Consider the following 26911-nt stretch of genomic DNA (forward strand, 5'->3'; position numbering starts at 1 on the left):
CAAGCAAACCATCATTTGATTCAACTAACTAGCAGACCATCTTCCTGTTAAAATACCTCCTAAAACTACCCAAATATGTGGGTCCATAGTGCTCCCCCCCCCCCCCCCCCCCCCACCCCCCTCCTCCCTGACGTTCACACATCTCTCAACATTGGAGGTTGGATGGTTGGGAGGGCATGAAATTTGTTGTCAGTTAAAATGCAATAATTGTACATTTTATTTTGAAAATAAAAGATGTTTGTATGATGTCTGGAAATCAAGTATTGAACATCAGAGCTTTTAATTGAAACACTGGTTTAATTTTCATAACCTCTCCAATTAGCATGTTTAAATATATTAATTACTCAAATGAATGAATGCTTCAATTATAAAAGTTACCTGTGATGAACTGACAGCCGGTTGACAATAACCTAGCTTGGGTTGTGAAAGGTTAACATTCTTGGCCAGAACTGATTCAACCCACAGGCTATGTCGTTTGTAATTGCAACTGAGACTGATTGAAAAAGAATATTTCAAGATTTCTGCTAAATTAGTTGGGTGCTGCAATATGATGATTGATAAAGATTTTCAATTTTGCTACCTTACCTTGGAGAAAAAAGTAACTTAAAATGTTAAAATTGTTCAGTAAAAATGAATAATTTTGAGTGTGGGTAATATTTTTGTTTATAGATAAATTGGGCAGAGGTCTTGTGACGCAATGGGCTGCGCACCTGTCTCTGAGCCAGAAGCTCCAGGTTCAAGTCTCATTGCAGAATTTGATGGCTAAGGAACTATTTTGATGCTTGTGGCCAAACAGGTTGAATATCAACTTATAAATCCTTCCAAAATATGCCAGTGGCAGGCAGTAAAGCAGGAGAGATTCGGCTGGGGCTGATTTTTGGCCTGTGATGGAAGTTGTGGCACTGTAGGTTGCACCTACCTTCAAACATTAAACTCCAAGGAAGAGGAAATTGGGGGAGAAAATATCACTTTGAAGTTCTTGGATGCTTTTGTCACAATTGATTCTTTTAAACTTTTTATGAATCAACCTTTTTTGGAAAACATTCCAACAATTTAGGTATTGACACTTCATTCAAGCAAAGTATTGTTTTATGTTGCTGGCAATTCCAGTATTTATTGCCCTCGAGCTAGGAATTAATGTTTTGATTGATCATTTTAGTGGGTAGTTAATTAACCACATTGATTTAGGCATAAGGATGGCAAATATTGTCCAACTTTTTATGACAATCTGGTAGTTTCATGGTTGTCATTTCAGACAGCGCATTTTTATTTCTGATTTATTTAATTTAATTAAATTTAAAATCCCAGCAACCATGGTAAGTTTTGAACTTGTGTCTTGGATCATTCATGGGATGTTTAGTCCAGGTCTCTGGATTACTAGTTCAGTAACATAACTGTTATGCTAACCTAGCCTTAAGTGCAGAAAGCTGAATGTAAATTATACAATGCACTGTTTCTTACCAGCAGTAAGATTCACATGCACAATCTATTTTTATATTTATGTAAACAAGTATGATTCAGATTGCTGTTGATTCAGGCTTAGTCAAAATAGCTGTGTTGTTTTCCATAGTACCAAAATAAAATTCAGTAGCGGGTTAATTACATGGGGGTGGGGGTGATTCTCCGTCCGCATTGCACCCAACCCAGATCCCGTTATGTCGGAAGAATATAGGGAGAGCCCGAAAAGTAATTTGCAGTGTGTGATGCTCCTGGCATGCCGCAGCTGACACAATCTGGTTCACTCTCACTGTGTGTGGACCAGATTAGCATATTTAAATCATAATTGAAATACGTTGAGACTGTCTAGGCCGGATTCTCCGGTGTCCGCCTCCCCCTCCCTTGCCGGCACAGCGTGAAGCTGGCGGGAATCATTACTGACCACCACTGGAGACCAGCTGTGATTACCATGCCGGAGGCTTCTTGAGGACATAGTAGTCCCTGAATAGGCAGAGATCCAGATGGGCAGTGCCCCTGACACCCCGGCAGTGCTAACCTGGCAGTGCCAGGTTGGGACCATGAAGCGGGCAGGGTCATGAACGGGGGAGAATTTGTTTACGCTCACCTGGGAGTCGCATGAAGTAGGAACCACTGGGAGGACCCTGATGCCCGTGATCCTTGAGGTTGGGGGAGGGGGGATGGCATTGACCCCCCCCCCCAAAACAAACAAAAACTATTTCCAAATGTGTGTGAATTGTGAAATGGATCGTGCTGACCCACCTGGCGGGAATCTCACCAGGTTTGCCACCGGAGACCTCACTTAGAAATTGTATGGGAGAAGTGCACCCATTGGTTTTGGAAGAAGGTGTGACTATATTTGTGCCAGCTAATTGTTGATTTACGGATAAAACAGCCAACTAAATAGACAAAGTAAACCTTTGGCATTAGCTTAGCAATGATCACTTGTATGTTATTATGTTATCACATGTATATTATTTGGCTTAGCATCCGAGCTCACTCGTGCTGGTTCAAATTCTAATGATTCCAGGAAATTGATGTTCAGTGGCATAAAACTTTCTGAATCTAAACTTGACTATTGAATTGAAGGCTATGTTTTCAAATATCACTTAACCCATTTTGATAGCTTTTGGCAATAATGTTGAACAACACTGGTAGTGCCTGGAAAATGGTTATCTGCTTGTTTTGAATGGCCTGCAAGGAAAAAGAATCTGGATACTATATACCTAATTTCCTTTTATAATGAAACACACCCACGCACGCACTTGTGGGAATACAAAATAGTTTCATACTTGGAAATAATTCTCATCTTGTTAAACACACATTGGCTTCCCCAGGGAAAACAGCGCTATCATTTCAGAAAATATTTTATGTTCATTTACAGCAGAGGAATCAACAAATACTGGAAAAGTGTAGGTTACAGAATTGAAGACATTTCTCTTCACATGGAGCATCCCTGATTTGACTGAAATCAGATCCCCGTGATCCTCTTGCACTGGTACCTGGGCCTCACCTTGAAAATTCTTACTCTAAAAATGATTTACTCTTGTATGTTACTCTGGCCCTGGCTTATATCTACCATGGAACCTAATGCCAAATACTCTCTTAACTAAAGAAGCAGCAAGAGGAGCCCAGTCTCCTCCTTCCTTCAAGTTTTGTAACAGAACTTGCATTTACTGTACGTGTAAAAATCCCGCCCTCATTTCCTCTCCCCACTACTTTGAATTTTGCTTAATAAAAATAGAAAACACTTTAAATACTGAGCAAGTCAGGCACATCTGTGGAGAGAGAAGCTGAGTTAACATTTCAGGTCAGTGATCTTTCAGCAGAACAATTCCAGTATTCTTTAGCATTCTTGTTTTTTTTATTTTATGGGGTGAATATTGCTGGCAAGGCCAGCATTTGTTGCCCATCCTGCATTGTCCTTGAACTGAGTGGCTTGCTAAACAATTTCAGGGGGCAGTTAAGCATCAACCACGTTGCTGTGGGTCTAGAGTCACATGTGGGTCAGATAGGGTAAGGACAGCAGATTTCCTTCCCTAAAGGGCATTAGTTACAACAACCGTTGACAATTTCATGGTCACCATTACTGAGACTAACTTTCAGTTCCAGATTTATGACTTTAATTTAAAATTCCACCAGCAGCCACGGTGGGATTTGAACCCATGTCCTTAGGAGTATTAACCTGGGTGTCAGGATTACCAGTAGAATAATATTGTTTTACCACCATCTCCCTGTGCTAGATTCCTAGCATCGACAGTCTTTTGCTTTCCCAGTTGTGTAAGTAGATATAACTAGTCAAGTTGCTGTTGATGGGTGGCATGGTGGCACAGTGGTTAACACTGCTGCCTCAAAGCACCAGGGCTGGGTTTGATTTCAGCCTTGGGTGACCATGTATGGAGTTTGCACGTTCTCCCCATGTCTGCTTGGGTTTCCTCTGGATGTTCCCGTTTCCTCCCACAGTACAAAGCTGTGCAGCTTAGGTGGACTGGCCGTGATAAAATTGCCCCTTCGTGTCCAGGGATGTGTAGGTTAGGTCGTGTTGAGGGGATAAAACGGGGGAGTGGGCCTAGGTAGGGTGCCCTTTCAGCGGGTCGATGCAGACTCGTTGGGCCGAATAGCCTCCTTCTGCACTGTAGGGATTCTATGAATGAATAAAATTCCCTTCTGTGCTATTATCAGGAGATGTGTGATAGTGGTGCAAGTTGTTTCTTTGTCTCCTTTTCTTACACCTAGTAGTCAATATTTGAGTTCAGGCCAGTTTGTATAGTTGATTTTATATAAATATGTGATCCAAACATAGAATTTCATTTTGACAGATTCCTTATCACCATAATATTGATTTCTTCATCTACGTGTGCCAAATTCTGTTGAGTTTCACTTAATTGTGTTTAATTTTTTTTAATCATAAGAGGTGGTGCGATGGTGCTGGGAAATTCCATCTTTAAAATTAATATTTAATGTCTTGTGATGATTGTTGCCCAATACCCTGCAGTAGTTTGTTGCCCTCTGGTTTACATCAAAATTGAGTTTTTTGTTCTCCGATTGATTTCAAAATATTCTCAATCACTTTATTGCACAGTGACATTGTTTTTCAGAGCAGAAGAAATAGGTGGAGGCCATGCACTCCAAGTCTGCTCCAATATTCATTAAAATCATGGGCTAAACCTCTATGTCAACTCCACTTTCCTGCCTATCTCCATATCCATTGGCTTCCTTCGTGCCCAAAACTCAATCGCTCTCAGTCCTTAATATGTTCATTGACTAAGCATCCACCACGAATTCCAAAGGTCACAACCCTGAAAATGAAGACATTTCTCGTTGCCTCAGTACTTCTCCTTGGGGAAGAGGAGATTGAGAGGAAATTAATTGGGAGAGATGCTAATTAGGGGTTTAGTCAGAGTAGACGGAGAGAAACTGTTTTTGTTGACAGGCTGACAACCAGAGGATGTAGATTTAAGGTAATTAACAGAAGAATGAAAGGTGGCATGAGACTCAACCTTTTTTTGAATCCAGTGATTATGACCTGGAATGCATTGCTGGAGAGTGTTCTGGAGGCAGATTCAGTTATGGCTTTCAAAATTGTGTGGCTGATCACTCCGTCCCCATCCTGCAGATTACATCTATTTGGTTGGATCTTTTGATGAACGGACGATTTTGGGACTTTCGGCTTCTAAATGTTGGGACAATTTAAGGGTTTAAAGCCTGGGGTTATAGTTTGACTGCAGTGGTCATGTTTTTAAAAATGATTTTTTAAAGGCCTGGGAACTTATAGGAAACAACAGGTGATATTAACCAGAGGAATTTGGTTTGTCTGGGGAAGTCCCTGAGGAGGTAATGTGTTTTGCAGCCTACATATAATTTGTTTTTCAACTTGGAGAGATTAAGTTATTGCTTGGTGGAGCTCAGGAACATAGAGAGGCAGTTCGGTTTTGGGAAAGCTTTGGGTGAGAGGAGATGAATTTTGATCTGCCTGACCTTGAGTCCACAATTCTCTCACAGTAGGGTAGGTATAAAAGAGTAATAACATGTAAAGCAGAACAGTCTTGTCTGGGGACCAGGAAGAAGCTGAAACACGCCAGGTGAACCAGTTTTTTGAAGATATTAAACCAGAGTCTGAAGTAGTTCTAACAGGAACCAAATCTGTTTTCTAAAGCAAGTATTACTCTATGCCATGCTAATTTTAAGATCAATTGAGAGCTGTATGTTTCTTTTCTTGTTCTTTAATGAGAAATTGAGTAGTAGTGCTTGTTCTCCCCGAGTCTGCGTGGGTTTCTTCAAGGTACTCCGGTTTCCTCCCACAAGTCCCAAAAGACGTGTCGTTAGGTGAATTGGACATTCTGAATTCTCCCTCTTGTGTAGCCGAACAGGCACCGGAGTGTGGCGACTAGGGGATTTACACAGTAACTTCATTGCAGTGTTAATGTAAGCCTACTTGTGACAATAAAGATTATTCTAAAAGATTATTATTATAAGGGGTCATTGTCAGCTTTTTTTTTCAGGTGTGAAGTTAAAAGGTTTAATATTGTATTCAAAATAAATTTTTGTATTAGAAATGCCAAAGCCCCTTTTTTTTTTTTTTCATGCACTTTCATTCGCTCCTGGAGTGAATCTTTCTTTCTGTACAGTATAACAAGTAAATTAAAATATTGGGGTTTTGGTCCAATATCCTAGCCACTGTTGGGGTCTGGTCTAGGTTCGTAATCTTTAAACGTACCTCGTTTTCGGCTGTGGCAGCCAGTTGCACTTAAAAAAAGAAACGGGGGCTTGTGCTTGCTGGGCTTCTGAGGAATCTCCACTGCCTGGATCTCACCCGGCTTGAGTCGGAAGATTGGATGAGACTATACGGAAGATATTTGGTGTAGATAAGTGGGCATGGCGAGGCAATCTGATGATGATTGCCACTCGAAGGAATGCCCCAGAAATAAACACTTTAAAAAATATATTTTATTCACATTTTTCACTTTATATAATACAAAATAACAGGAAAAAATAACAGACACATACACACACAAAAACCCTCACACAGCCCAATCCCCTCCTCCCCCAGCAACTAACGGTGATCAATTCCTTGAAGTGGACAATAAATGGTTGCCATCTTCGATAAAACCCCTTCATTGCTCCCCTCACGGTGTACTTGACTTTCTCGAGGTATAGGAACTCCATCAGATTTCCTAGCCATGCTGAGGCACTGGATGGAGATGCAGACCTCCATCCCAGCAGTGCTTACCTCTGGGCAATCAGCGAGGAGAAGGCCAGGACATTGGCCCCCATGCCCGTCTGCCGCTCCGGCAAGACTGACATCCCAAATATGGCCACTAAGGGACAGGGCTCCAACTCAATTTTCAGAATCGCCGACATGGTGCTAAAGAAGGAGACCAGAAACCCACAAGCTTGGGGCAAGACCAAAACATGTGCATGTGGTTAGCCGGGCCTCTAGAACAGCTCTCGCACTTGTCATCCACTCCTGCAAAGAAGCGACTCATTCCGGACTTAGCCAGGTGCGCCCTATAAACTACCTTGAGTTGGATTAAACCAAGCCTAATGCCTCCTCACTGTAACCCCCTCCACCAACACTGAATCCTCCAACATAATCCATGCATAAATACTGGAAGTACTCTCCTCCTCCAACCCTGTGAGCGAAAGAACCCTGTCCGTTAAAAAGGTTGGCGGTGCCATAGGAAATGTCAGGAAAATCCATTTCGCAAAGTTGCGAACTTGTAAATATCTAAATAAGTCTGAACGTGAATGCCCAACCTTTTATGTCAATTCCTCTAGACTAGCAAACTGCCCCCCCAGGAACCGATCATCCATCCTGTCCAGCCCCTTCCTCTCCTACACTCCGAAGATGGCATCCAATTTCGCAGGCTTGAACAGATGATTAGCACAAATGGGAGCCAGCTTCGACACTGACCCCAACTTAAAATGTTGTCAAAATTGTCTCCATATCTTCAAAGTTGAAACAATCACTGGATTTGCCGAATACTTTGTCGGAGAGAACGGGAGGGAGCCGTCGCTCATGCTCAAAGACCTTTACACGACTTTGATGGCTCCCGGACCTGTTCACCAACCCCAACACCTTCTCCGCATTAGCTGCCCAGTAGTAAAATATCAGGTTTGGCAATGGCAAGCCCCCTAACTGTCTATCCCTTTGAAGGACTGCCCTACGAATCCTCGCGGTCTTGCCCACCCATATAAAGGATGTAATCAACTTCTCGCTCGACTCCCCCAATAGGGGATTTAGGGAGGAAAACCAGCAAACACTGGAACAAAAACAAAAGTCTTGTCAAAATGTTCATCTTAATTGACTGGACCCTGCCTGCCAAGGACAGGAGCGGAGACAGACGGCCCTTGTCTGGTTGCCCTATTTAATTGGAAGTACCCCGAGCTCATGATATTAGTGCGGACACTAGTTGATGGGGCCTTGTACAACAGTTATATCCATGACTCAAACTTGGGCCCAAACCCTAACCTCTCCAAGACCACAAAAAGATACTCCCATTCTACTCTATTGAATGCCTTATCAACTGAGGCACAACAAAGACGATGTGGGTTTAAGATCAACTGGATTAATGTGGTTGAAAAGCTTCACCCAGGTGGACACATTTGAACAAATTGTACTAAGTTAATCTGATATAATTACTTCGTACAGTTTGAGCTCCTACTGGATGTAAATTGGCATTGTGCTTTATGAATCTACCCTTGATTTAAAATCTTTTCGCTGGCAGCTTTCTGTTTTTGGGCTAGTTGCTTTAATTTTTTTTTGTGCTTGTCAAAAGAAAGCTAAATCTCCTAAAACCATCTTGATTGAGTATCCACAGATTGCAAGGAGGCTAATCAATATAGTTCCAATCAGAAGTCAGAATTAGTAAGCTACTTGAAGGAATCATTAAGGACACAATATATGACTTAAGACAAAGAAGAGGCATGTTGGGGGACACTCAGCATGGCTTGGAAAATGAAAGTCTTGTCTGACTAATTTGATTGTATGTTTTGAAGAATTCACCAAGATATCATGGATGAGGGAAATCCAATAAGGTACCACATTAGATGCTACAAGAACAAAGCATGGATATATGTTGTTAATGTGCCCTCTATCTAGTGATGCCTTGTTGCTGTGTCATGTGTGAAACTCAGCATTAAGGAAACTTCTGGTATTGAGTGTTTGCCCAAGTTACAAAAACTTGATGACTGGCTTTATGATGGCAACTGTAGAACTGTCTGGCTTTTTAAAAAGTTTAATGTTGTAATGGTTTTAGTTTTACTATTGGGGCAAAATGTTCATATTGGTTTAACCTGCAAAGTTTGCCAAGCTCTTCCCAGAACATCCCAGTGGTTATATATAAGCATTATATTTATACTGTTATCGCAGTAATTGCTGTTAGTGAGTGTCAAGTGCAGTAATATCAGACCATGTAATAGTTATGATTTCACTGTAACATGACAGGACTTGTTTTTAGTTTTCTAATTGACATTATGGAAGGTTGTTTGGAAAATCTAATGTAAATCAGCGGGGTGATATTTTTTAACATGTACACATAGTACAATGAAGCCTTGAAGATCATGTTACATTTGAGGTCAGAATAACTGATTCAGCAAATTTTAAGGATTTCATTATATTAATTTCTTTTTACTGTTATGCGAGCCTTTCATATGAAGGGCACTTGGATGAAGGTGATGCTTAACATAATGAAGCGTAGAATTTGGCAGCATTTGTATTGCACATCCAGCCTGATTCAAGGCCCTAAGACCTGCAGCATAAAAAGGTTGTTGTTCCTTGCTTACACTACAAATTACCAATTGCAAAGAAATGTGGTTTACAGCTTCCTGTTTTAATAATAGAACTGCAGTTAAGGCACCTAGTTTCAAAACTTTTCCAGAGTGACATTGTAACAATCAACATTCAAGCTCCACAAGCGACGCTGCAATCAGTCCAGCTTCCTATTTGTCTGTCGAGATATCAGTTGGTCATTGATCATTTATGAATTCTGATAAATCATGCTCTGGCTGGTTTCCATAATTTTACACCTTTTCTTACCCTTCAAAAAAAAAAGAATAGATTTTGGAAGCATGTGTATGTAGATTTAGTCTTGGGAGCAGTAATTGCGAGTATGTTCAATAGATGTATTTATCAAAAATAAATCTTTTGGAACTATGGCAATGTTTAATTTGCACCTGCCTCCATTATACACCGAGGCTGTTGAAATTCTAGGGTATGATAGTCTTACAGAATTATCTTATTTAAAACAATTTTTAGAGAAAATTTTAAAATGGCTTTGGTAGATATTTGCATTCTTTTCGATCCATAATCTAACAAATTTTTTTTGCAGCATTTTACAGAGATATGGTACTGACCTGGTCATGACTTCCAAACCCATGATGGCAAGTTATGAAATTGAACTTAATTAATATTTTATCTCTTGCAGAACACGTGTTCTAGTGATTTTTCAACCTTCTCCCCTAAAATATTCAATTTGGAGTCTGCATCTAATATGTTACATTGTATTAATAGGCTACATTAGACTGAAGAAATAAAAACATGATTGTTTTTGAACTGTGGTCACTTGCATTGTTGGCAAACAATACGGCTAATTTGTGCACAGCAAAGCCTCATAAACAATAAATGAGGCACATGACCAGATAATCTATTCTAGTGGTGTTAGTTGAGGACAGAATGCCAATCAAGACTTTGGGAAAGTACTTTCTGTAATGCCATAGAATCTTTTTACTTTGACCTGCAAAACCCACTAAAACCACACATTTATTTCTGTCCTTGGTCTTTTTTTTGCTGCAGCCTATATTAATTCTTTCCAATTTGAGGCCCAGTGTAAAGCAAAAGTACACTTTCATAATCCAGCCAGAGCAGCAGTTGGGACATCACAATTGGTATCAGTGATCCAGCGAAAATAATTCCTGTTCTTGATCCATGTATACTGACTCCACTTCTAAGTCTATTTTGAAGACTGGATTGGGATTACCTATGATGGTCCTGTAATCTACTGACATTTGTGTGTGTTGTGTTAGCCATGTCCATTGAACTGCAGCTCACAATCTATCACTTCAGAAGAGAAAATTTTGGGGAAGGGAATAAAACATGCCATTCCAGAAAGAAAAAAAAATGAACCTCCTCCTATTGAAAATTCGGGTTCTTTGAACAAAGACAGTGGGCTGGATTCTCCTAGCCTCCATGGCGAAATCGCGATCGGCGTGAGGGCGGAGAATGGGCGTTTATGCCGCTCCCGCGATTCTCCGGTCCCCGGACAATCACTCGGGAATCTCTTGCGCGCGAACTACACGGCGCGGGTAGTGGGCCATTGACAGAGGCCCCCCGCGATTCTTGGAGGAAAACTGGCCGAGTTCCTGGCGGATTGGTTCTAACCATCTATCGGCCGTCGGAATCCCGCCCAATAAGTTTGGTCACAAAATAAGATATTCCTCGCAAGAATACCTTTATTTTTTCATCTCCATTTTTCCCATTCTGTCGTCAGATTAGTGAAAATTAAAAGTATTATATCATTAACTAAGACATGGGATTTTTCAATTGGGCATGTCTAACTTTTGCGCTTAAAATGGGTGTTCTCAGTTTGGAAGAGACCCATTCTGCTCTATCTGTACATATTTGCATCTGTTCAGATTTTCCAATTGAGATTTTGGTGCAAGAATTAATAGCATGACACTTTGAACATAAGAAATAGGAGCAGAAGGCCAATTGGCCTATTGAACCTGCTCTGTCATTCAGCATGATTATGGTTGATCTTGAGCTTCAATTCCACTTTGCTACCTGCTCCCCATATTCCTCGGTTCTCTGAGAGACAAAAAAACTGTCTCTGTCTTCCTTAAATAGGCTCAATGATGGCACATCGCCACTTGCTGGGCTAGAGAATTCCAAAGAGTCACAACCCTTTTAAGTATAATAGTTCTCCTCATCTCAGTCCTGACACAGTAGCTAGCACTGCTGCCTCACAGCGCCAAAGTCCTGGGTTTGATTCCAGCCTTGGGTGACTGTCTGTGTGGGACATTCTCCCCATGTCTGAGAGTTTCCTCCGGGTGCTCCAATTTTCCTCCACAGTCCAAAGATGTGAAGATTAAATGGATTGGCCATGCTAAATTATCCCTTGATGTCCAGGCACGTGCAGGTAGGTGGGGTTATGGGGATAGGGTGGAGAGTAGACCCGAGTAGGGTGCTCTTTCTGGGGGTTGGTGCAGACTCGATGGCCGCATGACCTCATTCTGCAATGTAGAGCTTCTATGGATAACCTTCCTGCCGCTTGTCAATTGGATTTACTATTGAAGCCACCCCATGCCGCTGGGAAACCTGTGGGTGGGGGTGGTTTGCCGGTGGGAAAAGTGAATTGCAACGACTGGGGAATTCTAGCCAGTATTTCGGGTGTGGTCTCACCAAAGCACTTTATAATTGTAGCAGGACTTTGGGTGGATACTTGTAAATAGGTCCTTATTCATAAAAGTTTATAATCTTGCATGGTTTTCTTTTCCTACGCAGGTAAACTAAGCTTTGAAGATTCTTAATGTTTAGAATGTTTTAATTGTTACATTGCAAGATCATCATCGAAGCTTTGGCTCCCCCACCGTATTGTTGTTCAGGTCCAGAAAGTATACTGTGGCTTCATGCGCATTAATTGTTTAAGAATTCTGATCCTGTGTGAGCTAGCGATAATTAATTAAAAGTACCAAATCTGCTTTGTTCGATGCATTATTGGAAAGCTATGATGTATCATGACTGATGTGTTAACGTTATTGAGACTTCGGGTGGTGGCATATGAGGGGAGGTCGCTCACTAGGTAGCTCCAACCAGGATCCGTGCTTTTTGGGCCTTTTTGCCTGATTTTTTGGGAGATTTTTGCAGGAAAGCATTCTGGATCAAAATGTACAGGGTTCCCCCATTAAGCACATGCCAAAAGTAAACAAAACGCCCAAAGAAGATAATTCAGCAGACGTGGAGGCTTTGTGCAGGTCATCAAGAGAAAATGGCGGTGGCAGCATTGTCGACAACAGCCGTCCCAATAACTGCAGACATGTTCTCGGGTATGCTCGCAAAAGAGCTTGACGAACATGTTGACTGACTAGCAATGGAAGTTGATGTCGGAGAGTCGTTTTAGGAAGCGCTGGGCCCCGTCTGGGTGAAACATAAGACCGCCGAGGCACTAAATAAGCATGGTGAGGTGCTAGAGGGTGTGGAGACAACGTTGACGAGGCAAGGTGTAAGCAGCTTGCATCATTGGAAACCGAGATAGTGGTGGTGGCTGATGAGAATAAGCGATTGAATGCTGACGTCAGTGATCTCGGTGCAATGACAACAATTTACCCTCAATGCCAGCAAAACTAAAGAACTGGTCATTGACTTCAGGAAGCAAAGTATTGTACATACCCTTATCTGCATCAACGGGGCTGAGGTGAAGATGATTAATGGCTTCAAATTCCTAGGGGTGCACATCACCAAAAATCTGTCCTGGTCCACCCATGTCAACTCTACCACCAAGAAAGCACAGCAGCGCCTCTACCTCCTCAGAAAACTAAGGAAATTCGGCATGTCCACACTAACACTTACCAACTTTTACAGATGCACCATAGAAAGCATCCTATCTGGCTGCATCAAAGTCTGGTATGGTAAATGCTCGGCCACAGACCGCAAAAAACTTCAGAAAGTCGTGAACACAGCCCAGTCCATCACACAAACCTGCCTCCCATCCATTGACTCTATCTACACCTCCCACTGGGGAAACTGGGCAGCATAATGAAAGACCCTTCCCACCCGGCTTACTCACTCTTCTAACTTCTTCCGTCGGCCAGGAGATACAAAACTCTGAGAACACGCACGAACAGATTCAAAAACAGCTTCCCTGTTGTTATCAGACTCCCAAACGACCCTATTATGGACTGACCTGATTAATACTACACTCCTATATGCTTCACTCGATGCCAGTGTCTGTGTATTTACATTGTGTACCTTGTGTTGCCCTCTTATGTATTTTCTTTTTATTTTATTTTCATGTACTAAATGATCTGTTTGAGCTTCGCGCAGAAAAATACTTTTTACTGTACCTCTGTACAATTGACAAAAAAATCCAAATCCAGTCGAAGATTGGTCAAGGAAGCAGAACCTCGCTTGTAGGGTTGCCAGAGGGTGTGGAGGGCCGAGTCCTTCTGATATTTGGGAAGATGAAAGTGGTCTTGCGTCCCCTCTGGAGCTGGACAGGGCCCATTGGACACTTGGGCAGAAGCCTCGGCCGAATGAGCCACCTCGAGCGATCATTATACGATTTCATAGCTTTATGGAGAAGGCGAGTGTCCTGAAATGGGCCAAAGAACACCGTGACTCGAAATAGGAAGGAAACCTTGTGAGGATTTAACAGGTCGTGGGGGCTGAGCTGGTGAGGTAGCGGTCGGCCTTTAATATGGTTCAGGTCGTGCTGTATAAAAACGAAGTTTGGTTCAGGGTGGTGTACCTGGCATGATTACTCACTCACATATGAGGAAGCGGATGCCTTCATTAATAAGCATGGACTTGGGTCTAGTTGAATGTATGTAGTTTGAAAGGGTGTTGGGATTTCCTGTATATAGTTGTTGTTTGTTGATAAAATTAGTTTTTCTATTTGTAGGGTTGATTGTGGTTTTTTTATGATGGGGACTGTACTATATGGAATGTTTTTCCCAAGGTGGGCAATCTCATTGTCTTTTTCTTTGTCCTGGGAACTGGAGGGGGGCTGCCCCGCTGGCAATAAACAAGGCTAGCGAAAGGGAGGAGGAGCTGCAGCTATTGAACGCGGTTGGTCAGGTTGGCAGGCTTTGGCACCTGGTTTGGGGCTTGCGGGGAGGGAATTTGGATCTTGGGTTTAGTTTCAGTTTGTGTATTTGGTGGGAGTGGGTGGAGGAGGGAGGGATTGGTTGCTGATGGTGATGGGAGGACTTTCTTTGTTCTACTCTGGGTGGGGTTGGCAGTCATCTTGGGAGAGCCTTTGGCCTGTACTGCATGAGTTTTTACTTCATAGTCCCTGACGGTGGAAATGGCTGATTCCGTGATGAGGTGGGGTGGGAGATCCCCAATGTGGGTTAGACACCTGGATTGTTAGGGGGTTGGGTGGTCTAGTGAAGAGGTTGAGTACTTTTACTCGCCTAAGGAATCTAAATGCTGTGTGATGTTTTTACAGGAGACTGACTTGCGGGTAAGAGATCAGACCAGACTGAGGAGGGGGTGGGTGGGGCATGTGTTTCACTCAAGCTTTGATGGAAAGGCCTGAGGTGTGGTAATTTTGGTTAATAAGCGGGACCTCTTCTCCGTTACCAGGATTGTGGCGGATCCTAATGGCAGATACCTGGTGGTCAATGAGTCTCTGGCTGGTACTAGTCAATGTCTGCTCCCAACTTGGATGATTTGGCATCTATTAAGAATCTGTTGGCTTCCATTATCTAGATATACACCAGCTGGTTCTGGGACCGGACTTTAATTGTGTACTGGATCTTAGAGTTGACCAAAATCATTGGCTCTATAGGAGAGGCGAAGGCGCTTCTGGCGTTCATAGAGCAGATTGGAGGGGGGGGGGGGGGATGCGCTGGAGTGGAGCTTAGGGTGTCTCTATATGTTGATGACCTGCTCTTGTATTTTACGGATCCAGTTTCCTCAAAGGACAAAATAATTGAAACTACTAAGGATCTTTGGTTCATTTTTGGGGTATAAATTGGACCTGCAGAAGAGTGAATATTATCTGGTTAATCCCCTGGGAGGGGAGCCAATTTGGGAGTATTGCCTTTTTGACTCGCCTGTGGTAACTTAAATCGTCAGCCCCAATTTGTATTGTATCGAGGAAAACAGATAGAAAAACCTGAATTTATATAGTGTCTTTCACAAATCAAACTCAGGACATCTCAAAGCACTTTCTAGCCAATAATATACTCTTGAAGTGCAGTCACTGTGGTAACATAGGAAGCACAGCAACAAAATTATGCACAGCAAGCTTTCACAATTAGTGCTAATGATCTGAACCTCTGTTTACTGATGTTGGTTGAGGGAGAAACATTCATCAGCACTCTGATACTGACAACGTGCCGTTGTCACGGTGTCAACAGTGGTTAGCACTGCTGCCTCACAGCTCCAGAGTCCCAGGTTCAATTCCGGCCTCGGGCGACTCTCTGTGTGGAGTTTGCACTTTCTCCTTGTGTCTGCATGGGTTTCCTCCGGGTGCTCCAACAGTCCAAAGATATGCAGGTTAGGTGGATTGACCATGCTAAATTGTCCCTTAGTTTCCAAAAGGTTAGGTGGGGTTACGGGGATAGGGTGGAGGTGTGGGCTTAAGTATGGTGCTCTTTCCAAGGGCCGGTTCAAATTTGTTGGGCTGAATGACCTCCATCTGCACTGTAAATTCTATGTAAACCTCAGTAATCACGCTGCTCTTCGAAATAATAGCAGGTGATCTTTTACCCAATTTGGGTCTTGAACGTGTAACCTTTGGTCTCGGGCGAGAATGTTACCTAATATAACTCACTGAGTAACCAAATCTTGCTTCTATTTTCTTTCTCCCAGGAACCTGCATTCAGTATCAGTTTGGATTATTGTTTGACCATTCTTCACCCCAAATGTGGATTTTGAGCTCCCAAAATGCAATGGCATAATCACATTCTTGTATTTAACAAGTAAAATGCAAAGGGATATATAGTCCATCAAATACTCTGTATTTACTGTCCAACATTTCAAACAGTAAGCACTAACTAAAAGTGGATTTTGTGATTTTTAAAAAAATATATATATTTTTTTAATTTTTAAAAATTAAATTGTGCATATGCAAATGATAAACTTGTCTGTGTGCACAGATTTTATCATGGAAGCGACAGATATAGTAAACTGTGAAGAGTGGCTAATGTGATGTATGGTTGGACAAGGGAAACTTCACGTTGGGGCAGCATGGTGGCACAGTGGTTAGCACTGCTGCCTCACAGCGCCAGAGACCCAGGTTCAATTCCGGCCTTGGGTGTCTCTCTCTCTGGAGTTTGCACTTTCTCCCCGTGTCTGTGTGGGCTTCTTCCGGGTTCTCCGGTTTCCTCCCACAGTCCAAAGAAGTGCAGGTTAGGTGGATTGACCAGGTTAAATTGACCCTCAGTTTCCAAAGATGTGTAGGTTAGGTGGGGTTCTGGAGTTAAGGGGGTAGGGTAGGGGGTAGACCTACGTCAGGTACTCTCAGGGTTGGTGCAGACTCGATGGGTCGAATGACCCCCTTCACTGTAGGGATTCTATGGTTTGCATTTGATTTTGAGGATGGGCTTATTTGAACAATTACCCTTCTTAAACAGTTTGTATGTGTTTCCTGTCAGAGGTATCTGTAAACTACTGGGTCTTTTATGTTTAATATAATCCCATCCCTTTTTGGATCACATGTTTTGAATGCTCAGCATTTTGTGCCTTTAATGCATTTTTGACCTATTTGAGAAATGCTCATGAAGGAAAAATCCTTCTTACTCTTTGTCTTTAACATCTTGAAATGTTCATCCATTTTATTATAGCACAGAAATTCTTAAGGGGTTAACTGAGGATTGTGCTTTTCATAAATGTTGTTAAAATAATTGCATTATTATATGCTTGTTTAGAATAAGACTTTTAAGAAGCCGTTAGCTTTAAAGCTTCTGTTCTAGCTTATCTTCATAAAATACAATTGTAATTATTAATTACTTCGGCATTACAGCACTGAACAGACCCTTTGGCCCAACCTTTGGCTGGAGATCTGAAATAATAATGGAAAACGCTGGAAAAACTCAGCAAGTCTGGCAGCATCTGTGAAGAGAGGAGCAAGAGTTAACGTTTTGAGTCTGTACGACTCCTCAAAACTCAATTCTGAAGAAGAGTCAGGTTGGACTTGACCGTGACTCAGTTTCTCTCCACAGATGCTTCCAGACCTGAGCTTTTCCGACACTTTCTGTTTTTATTACATTTAAACAGCCTCTTTTAAAGTACTAAAGTGCCCCAAGATACTTCACAGGAGCATTATCAGACAAAATTTGACATTGAGTTTTGTGATATATTAGGGCAGGTGACTAAAGTCTTATCAAAGGGATAGGTTTCAAGGAGACGCATAGGGAGGGAATTCCAAGCTTAGGACCTGACTGCTGAAGGCAGAGTCAGATTTAGGAAAGTTAGGATGTGACTTCCATGGAGCAGGGTAGCAGAGATTTAGGAGGCGTTTAGAAGGAAGTCCCACAGGCACTGCTATTGTCCAACAGGTACGATATACTTGCTACCTGTGAAGGTAAAGGAAAAGACTGTGGTGTAGGGAAAGAGCATAAGTAGAAGTGTTTTAGTAAAAAGGGACTCTATAATTATTAGCATCCTATAAAGCCAAAACTCCCAAAGGGCATGTTGCCTATTTAATGCCACGGTAAGCATTATATCATTGGGGCTAGAGAAGAACTTGGAAATGGAGGGCTCAGTGCAGTTGTGGCCCATGTTGGAACAAATGACATGGTTAGAAGCAGGGAGGAGGTCTGCCGAAGGAATATAAAGAGTCCAGCTCTAAATTAACAAGCAGCACCGTAAAGATAAAATTCTCTGGATTATTGCCCAAACTGCATGAAAATTGGCATTGGAGCAGACAGATCAGGAAATTAATAAGTGGCTAAAGGGCTGGTGTGGGAAAGAGGGGTTCATTTTCATGGGACACTGGTGTGAGCATTGGAACAAGAAGATGCAGAACTGATGGGATGGGCTCCACTTGAACCAGGATAGGAACCTGTTCCGAGCAACAGAAAAGATAAAAGGGAAGGTGGCAAAGAGTTTCAATTCGTGAGATTGGGGGGAGGGATCTACACAAAATGTAAGCAGCCTTCATGTAAACAAAATAGGGCAGGGCAATTTTGGAAAGGATAAAGGAAGGACAGTGATGACAAAGAAATAAATTGAATTATAGAACAGGAGTCTAAAGTGAGAGGCAGCCGAGTTAAAATGTCTGAACAATGCACACTGCCTGTAATAAAATAGGGGAGCAGGAGACAATCTGTGCTTTGGGAGGAATTGGACATAACCAGAATTATGGAGATGTAGCGATAGAGAAAACACGTATGGGAATGAAATACTGCAGGATATGACATATTTGGAAAAGGTGGAGATGGAAAAAGGTGTGGTGGAGTAGCTGTTCTTAGTTGGGATAACAATCGCAGTAGAAAAAGGGACGCGGTTATCATCAAGACAAATATGAAGTCCATATGGTTAGAGGTAAAAGATAATAAAAAGGATCAATCATACTAAGGTGGAGGCTACAGACCACCTAAAAGTGGAAGGGAGATGGGGGAATAAATGTGCGGTCAAATTGGGAAAGTGAATAATAGACATCAAATAATAATCAAGGACAATTTCAACTACCCCGGACAGAAAAGTTAGATTAAGGAAACAAGGGACTGGAGCTCCGACAATGTACTCAGGATTGCTTTCTAACCCAGTATGTAAAAAATAAGGCAAGATTTGCTATTGGATGTAGTAGTGGGGAATGAACCAGAGCAAATAAGAGAAATAATATGAGGAGAACATCTAGGCATTAGTAACTGTAATATAATATGCTTTAAGATGATAATAGCAAAGGACATGAAGGGCAGCACGGTAGCCTTGTGGATAGCACAATTGCTTCACAGCTCCAGGGTCCCAGGTTCGATTCCGGCTTGGGTCACTGTCTGTGCGGAGTCTGCACATCCTCCCCGTGTGTGCGTGGGTTTCCTCCGGGTGCTCCGGTTTCCTCCCACAGTCCAAAGATGTGCGGGTTAGGTGGATTGGCCATGATAAATTGCCCTTAGTGTCCAAAATTGCCCTTAGTGTTGGGTGGGGTTACTGGGTTATGGGGATAGGGCGGAGGTGTTGACCTTGGGTAGGGTGCTCTTTCCAAGAGCCGGTGCAGACTCGATGGGCCGAATGGCCTCCTTCTGCACTGTAAATTCTATGATATGACATAAGCATAACAAAATACAGAATAATAGGTCAGAGAAAAACTGATTTTGAGGAGCTAAGAACAGAACTTTGGAAAATAAAATGGGAACATTATTGGCAAACAATGATGAAGAACAATAATGGGAAGTGTTTAAAACCACTCAACAGAGTGCAGGAAAAATATATTCCGCTAAAAGGCAATAACAAAATAAACACCAGTGGGACTCCATGGATGAATAAAGACATAGAGAACAGTTGCAGGTTAGGAAAATTGCACACATTAAGTGCATAGGCAGCAGGGGAGTGCATGACAAGAAAGAATGTGAAGAGACTAAGAGAAACATAGGGGGGGAAAAAGCACAATTAGCAGGCGAAGAAGAACTGTGAAATTAAATTATCAAGGAACGTGAAGCAAAATAGGGATTATGAGGATAGTTCAATTTACTGGCACTCATTTTCAAACACAGATTTAGTAATTGATCAAATTTAAATATTGCCTCCTGTGCTGGGATTTGAAACCATGACCCCAAGGGTATTATCTGGGTCTTTGGATTACTTGTCCAGTGACATTACCATTGTGTCACTGCGTCCCCATTTACCAGGGGATAGAACAGGTAGACGGAACATTGAGATGATTCTAACAACCATCTGGAGAAGGGAATCAATGGTTACAATGCAAATGTTGATGAGGAAAGATGATTTCTGTGATTCTGGCTTGTATATCGTATGTAATTCAAAGCATTTGTATGATAGGAATAGAATAGAATCCCGACAGTGCAAAAGGAGTCTGCACTGACCCTCTGAAAGAGCACCCCACATTGGCCCACTCCTTTGCCCTATCCCCGTAACCCAACCTAACCTGCACATCTTTGGACTTTGTACAATCATATGCTTAAGGACTTTGATTTGATATACTGTATTGTTAGTACTATAAAGAGTTGTAATTTTCATCTAACCAATTTGCTTGGTGCTTGTCAGTGATGCAAAAAGTTTGAATTCTTTAGCACTTTAATTTCTGATATCAAGATGAAAATCTATTTTTTAAACAAATGTAGTTGTGATGATTTGCCTTTTTTTGTGAGGTGAGGAGTAAATCTTAAGTTAACCTATTTGTTTTAAGAATATCCTCAGAAAACATTGTATTATAATAGATCTCAGTGTGCAGAATATAAAATGTTTTTCTGTTCACTGAATGAAATTGAATAATGCTGACTAGATGTTTTGCATTATAGATCTCTTTCGTGATAGTGTGTGGACATTTTGATATCAAGTCAGGACAATGAGTGAACTGGAACAGTTGCGGCAAGAAGCAGAACAATTGCGGAATCAAATTAGGGTAAGATTCTACATCGACTATGCACTCTTGATTAAATTACGGACATAAAAAGTAAAAGCAGTGTAGGCCAATCAGCACCAAACCTGCTCCACTGTTCAGTAAGCTCGTGGCTGTTTTGATCGTAGCCGTAACTCCACTTTTCTGCCTGCTCCCATTTAACCCTCAACTCCTTTTTCAATCAAAAATCTGTCCAACTCGGCCTAGAATATATTTAATGACTCAGCCTCCACTGCTTGCTGGGGAAGAAGTCCAATTACTAATGACTATGAGAGAAGACATTCCTTCTAATTTCTGACTTAAAGGGGACAGCCCTTATTTCTCCCTAATTCTAGATTCCTCTCATGAGGGGAGATACCCTCTTAGCATCGAACCTGTCAAGTCCACGTAGAATCCGTTTCGATAAGCGCACCTCTCATTTTTCTAAACTGCAATGGGTATGGGCCCAATCTGCTGAACCTTTCCTCAAGAAAACCCTTCATCCCAGGAATCGGCCTCATGAACCTCCTCTGAACTGCTTCTGATGAAGGCATGTCCCTCCTTCAGAAAGGTGACCAAAACTGTGCATGGTACCCTAGTAGTGGGTTCACCAATGCCCTGTACAGCTGTAGCACGACGTCACTACTTTTATACTCCATCCCCTTTGCAATAAAGGCCAACATTCCATTTGCTTTCCTAATTACTTGTTGGACATGCATGCTGACTTTTTGTGATCCATGTAAAACAACAGCTATGTTCATCTGTACTGCAGCATTTTGCAGTCTCTTTCCAACACCATAAATAGTATTCTGTTTTTCTATTCTTCCTGCTAGTGGACAACCTCATATTTTCACACATTTACTCCATCTGCCAAATTTTGTCAGCTCACTTAACCTACCTATATCGTTTTGCTTACCCTTCGCATCCTCCTCATAACTTGCTTTTCTACCTTTCTTCATATCATCTGCAAATTTGGCTACAATATACTCAGTCCCTTCATCCAAGTCATTAATATAGTTTGTATGTAGTTGAGGTGCCAACACTGATCCCTCTGACACTCCTGGTTACAGTTTGCCAACCTAAAAATTACCCATTTATCCCAACTCTATGTTTCTTGTTAGTAAGCTAGCCTTCTACTCGTGCAAATATATCACCTCCAACAGCATAAGCTCTTGTCTTGTTGTGGTAATTTAATACAAAAGGTAGTCGAAACATGTTAATAAAGTTAACCTTTAATATATATAAAAGTTTAAAAAACGCGAGCAGATAGCTAAAGATAGAATTTTTAAAAAAACATTTAGAGTACCCAATAATTTATTTTCCCAATTAAGGGGCAAATTAGCATGGCCAATCCACCTAACCTGTGTACCGTACCCTACGTAAGAACAGTGGGCATCTTGCTGCCATTCTGGTTACGATTAGCTAATTCAATTTTATTGAATTGAAAGTGATTTAAATATTAGCAGACCTCTGTAAATGCTCTTTTGGTCATGTTGATGTGGTAGGTCCAGTTAAGATTTTGGGTTGTGGGTGTGAAACCCATGCAGACACTGGGAGAATGTGCGCAAACCACACGGATAGTGACCCAGGGCCAGGATTTGAATCCGGGTCCTCAGCGCCGTAGTCCCAGTGCTAACCACTGTACCACGTGCCGTCCTTCTAAAGATATAAATAACAGTAAAAGAAAAGACTCTGAAATTGCGGCAGTTAAAATATGAATATACACAGGTGACAACAACTAATGATGTCACAGCACTTACTGATGACATCAGCAATGGATTAAAAAAATAATATACATAAGCAGAACACTAACACTTGTGTAGTAACTTTTTATTTGGCGCTTAATTGAATGCCTTTTGGAAATCCAAATACACTACAACTACTGGTTAACCTTTATTCACCCTGCTTATTACTTGCAGAAGAAATGAACCAAAATTAGAAAGTCACTTGTGACTGAAGAAAGATTGAAGTCCCATTGTTTGTTGTTATAGTTTGTTGAGTTTGAAGTTACATGATTTTTATGAAGGAAATTGTGTGCCCTGTTTATATTAGTGTAACTTAGTAATTAGTGTAATTTAAACTACACTTTTTTTATCACACCCAATATCCTTTGCCTTCAAAAATGTTAACATGTTTTCCTTTAAAAACACATGATTTTGAATTCTTCCACTCCAGTTTTCTTGCTGCATCTTTCCTTAAACCAAACACTTGTATTGAGATACAGTTCCATAGACAGCAACCAAGAGGTACCTGACCATGATTATTGCTGAGGAAATCCTCACAACTGAGCCCATGCTTGTGCAGGATCCATTTAAACCTCCCATAAAGGTTGCTGATGAGATGCGTATCGTACCCTATGTAAGAACTGTGGGAATCTTGCTGCCATTCTGGCTCCGATTAGCTAATACAATTTAGTTGAATAGAAAGTGATTTAAATATCAGCAGACCTCTGTAAATGCTCCTTTGGTCATGTTGATGTGGTAGGTCTAGTTAAGAGTTTGGTTGGTGGTGTCCCATAAATGTTGCTAATGGGTGTGGGTCTTGATTGTTCTTTTGAAGCTGAGGGGAGATCTGGACTCGATGGAGATGATCACTTGATATTTATGTGGTGTAATTGTTATCTGTTATTTGTCATCCTTGGTCCTGCTGGCATTGACTGCTTCATTATCAGTAAAGTAAGTCTTGTTCCATATTTCCTCATCTCGAATACTGCCTTCTTCACCTCCGTAATATTGTCTGTCCCCACCAGCCCATATTTTGAAATCCTTGCCCATTATTTTGTTACTTCTAGATTATGCTTTTCCAAGCTCTCCTTGCTGACCTCCCATCTTCCAAATCTTGATAAACTTGAGCTATTGCAAAACGCTGCTTTCAGTTTCCTAACTCATCACCCATGTGCCCTCTGACGTATTTTGGCATCGTTTAATGCAGATAAGCGTGAAGTTATCCATTTTGGCCGAAAAAATAGAAAGGCAAATTATTACCTAAATGGAAAGCTGATTCAAAATGTGTCTGGGTAGAGGGATCTGGGTGTTTTTGTTCATGAATCGCAGAAATTCAGTATGCAGCATGTAATTAAAAAGGCAAATGGATGTTAGCGTTTATTGCAAAACGACTGGAGTATAAAAGTTGAGAAGTGTTGTTGCAATTGTATAGTGAAATGAAATGAAAATCGCTTATTGTCACAAGTAGGCTTCAAATGAAGTTACTGTAAAAAGCCCTTAGTCGCCACATTCCGGCGCCTGTTCGGGGAGGACCACATTCCGGCGCCTGTTCGGGGAGGATCACATTCCGGCGCCTGTTCGGAAAGGATCACATTTGAAGTATTGTTTCCATTTTTGGTCTCCTTATTTGAGGAAGAATGTGGTGGCATTGGAGGCAGTTCAGCGGAGATTCACAAGACTGATTCCGGGGATGAAAGGGTTGATGTATGAGGAGAGTTTAAACCGTTGGGCTTCTGCTTTCTGGAGTTTAGAAGGGGATCTGATCATGGTATACAAGATACTAAAAGGGATTGATAAGTAAATGTAGACCAAATGTTCCCCCTTGTAGAGCAATCTAGAATGAGAGGTCACAGATACGGACGGCACGGTGGTGCAGTGGTTCGCACTGTTGCCTCACAGCACCAGGGACCTGGGTTCGATTCTGACCTCTGGAAACTCTGTGTGGAGCTTTGCACATTCTTCCTGTGACTGTATGGGTTTCCTCCGGGTGCTCCAGTTTACTCCCACAGTCTAAAGATGTGCAGGTTAGGTGTATTGGATATGCTAAATTGTCCCTAGGTGGGGTTACAAGCATAGAGTGGGGGATTGAGCCTGGTTAGGGTGCTCTTTCAGAGGGTCGGTGCAGACTTGATGGGCCGAATGGCCTCCTTCTGCACTAGGGATTCTGTGATTCTATATAGGTTGAGAGACGGTAGATTTAGACTGAGACGAGCAGGAACTAAGTCTCGCAGAGTGTGGTGAATTTGTGGAACCCGCTGCCCCATAGTGCAGTGGAATCGGAGTCATTAAATAGTTTCAAGAAGGAGATAGATATATTTCTGATTTTTTTTAAATGGGTTAACGGCATTTGAGGAACAAGTAGAAAGGTGGATTTGAGACCAGGAAGATATCAGCCATGATCTGATTGAATGCCGGAGCAGGCTTGAAGGGCTGAATTGCCTAATTCTGCTCCTAATTCCTATGTTCCTATTACATCTGCACCTCAAATATAAAATAGTCATATTTTATATCCCTCCATGGTCCGTCCCTCTTTCCTTCCTTCTTTTTCCTGCATGCCTCGTCCTTCGGTGCTCTTTGTTCATTTTGGGAAAAGTTAATCCCAGCATTTCAAACCTGCAGCCATTTATTTCTGGTTGCATGGTCCTTGCAGATTGCATCTGATCACGCCTCATCCACTGGTTATCTACTACTAGTCAAAAGCAAATTACTTCACATAACGTATTCGCAGAAAGTAAGAGAATTGAGCATGCACAAAATGATTGACCAAGAAAATAAGGCAATAGAATTTAAATTTGTAAAAATAAAATTCAGCAAAACAAATGAATTAACAACAATTTCAGGTATTGATTTCATTAAGCCTAACTTGGAAAGCAACAATGTTTGAACTGTGCAAACATAAATTAAAATTAGGCAGATTTCTTAAATCTTGCAATGTAACTGCTTATCAAAAACACTGCTTTTTATATTGAAACACTAGTAACTTGATACCAGTGTATACCTATTATACCTTCATATCGAGAGGTCATACGTATGAAAGCTTGAAGAGGAATAAGAGGAGTGAAGGTACTTGATTTATCCGCTAGGTGCATACTCATCTACATTCTCAGTGCCACTCCTACCATCCAAATTCTGCATGGGGTTGGGATGGGGGTGGAAGAATTGCCCCCACCAGTGCAGCTTTTGGGTTCTTCTATTCTGCTCCCACCTCTCTCTCTGCTTTCACTGTGATCTTTCCGGTTTCTCTCTGTTCCCCTCCTTACCATCAGAACTTCTCTAAGCCTAGAATTCCTTTCTTCTAATTTACATTCTCTTCTTTGCTTCAAATAGTCCTATAGTTTCCTGCATAATACAGCCCCACAATTCCTATCTTCTATTGCTGCCATGGTTTTTGAACATTGCTGCTTACAGTGATGGGAGCTCCTGATTCTGCCACACTGTGGTGCGGCATCTAAAATGAACAGGAAGTAGGAGGCCCAGAGTAATACCGGAGACGCAGCAGCAGACCTGCACTGATTTTTGACCACAGGCATGCAGTCTGTGACGATTAAAACTTGACTGACAAATTCTTTTTAAAATGTTTTTTTATGGGATGGTGGCATTGTTGGCTAGACCAGCATTTATTGCTGATTCGTAGTTGCCATGGAGAAGGTAGTGGTGAGCCGCAGCCACCTTGAATCGCTGCAGTCCATGTGGTGTAGGTGCACCCACAGTGTTGTTAGGGAGGGAGTCACAGGAGTTTGATCCAGTGATGGTGAAGTAACCATGAAATGTTTACAAGTGTGTGGCTTGGCGGGGAACAAGAAGGTGGTGGTGTTTTTGTGCACCTACTGCTCTTGTCCTTCAAGGTGGTGGAGGCTGTGGGTTTGGAAGGTGTATGCCGCATCTATAAATTATCTAATCCAGGAAGGTTAGTTTATTAGCATGATGCTATCACTATTAAGGTGTTAAGAGGGACTTGCTTGAAGCAGTGATATCAAGATAGCTCACATACTTCAGACATGTGATACGAACGGGAGTGTTTGGAAAAAGGAAATGCAAGATAAAACACTTGAAAAATGTGCACATGGGAGACCCAAGATGGCATGGATAGATAATATCAGAATGTGGACTGGCCTCTTGATAGGACAGGCAGTGAGGGCAGAGAAGAATAGAGATCAGTGGAGAAAGTTGTACATAGTACGCCAACTTTCATAATGAAGATAGATGAAAGACCAACATCATTATTTTTTTAAATAACTTTAGAGTACCCAATTAATTTTTCCAATTAAGAGGCAATTTTAGTGTGGCCAATCCACCTAGCCTGCACATCTTTGGGTTGTGGGGGTGAAACTCACGCAAACACGGGGAGAATGTGCAAACTCCACACGGACAGTGACCCAGAGCTGGAATCGAACCTGGGACCTCGGCGCCGTGAGGCAGCAATGCTAACCACTGCGCCACCGTGCTACCCCTGCCCGACATCATTATTAAAAATAAGCCAAATGACGTTAAGAGTGGCATTAGATT

General features: G+C 41.8%; 1 protein-coding gene across 3 annotated transcripts in view; it reads left to right on the forward strand.

Moving 5' to 3' along the window:
- Positions 1-26911, forward strand: part of LOC140389814 (guanine nucleotide-binding protein subunit beta-4) — a 100870-nt gene that overhangs the window by 51472 nt on the left and 22487 nt on the right. Inside the window, exons 2-3 of one of the 3 annotated variants that reach the window (XM_072474356.1) lie at positions 15992-16165; positions 20602-20705. The exons of 1 other annotated variant lie outside the window; for it this stretch is intronic. In XM_072474356.1, coding sequence (XP_072330457.1) covers positions 20649-20705 — 57 coding nt within the window. In that variant the 5' untranslated portion in view covers positions 15992-16165; positions 20602-20648. The remainder of the gene's footprint in view (positions 1-15991; positions 16166-20601; positions 20706-26911) is intronic. One more of the 3 variants, XM_072474355.1, reaches the window with a different exon arrangement.

The sequence above is a fragment of the Scyliorhinus torazame genome, chromosome 14 (genome assembly GCF_047496885.1).
Source record: "Scyliorhinus torazame isolate Kashiwa2021f chromosome 14, sScyTor2.1, whole genome shotgun sequence".
Lineage (NCBI taxonomy): Eukaryota > Metazoa > Chordata > Chondrichthyes > Carcharhiniformes > Scyliorhinidae > Scyliorhinus > Scyliorhinus torazame.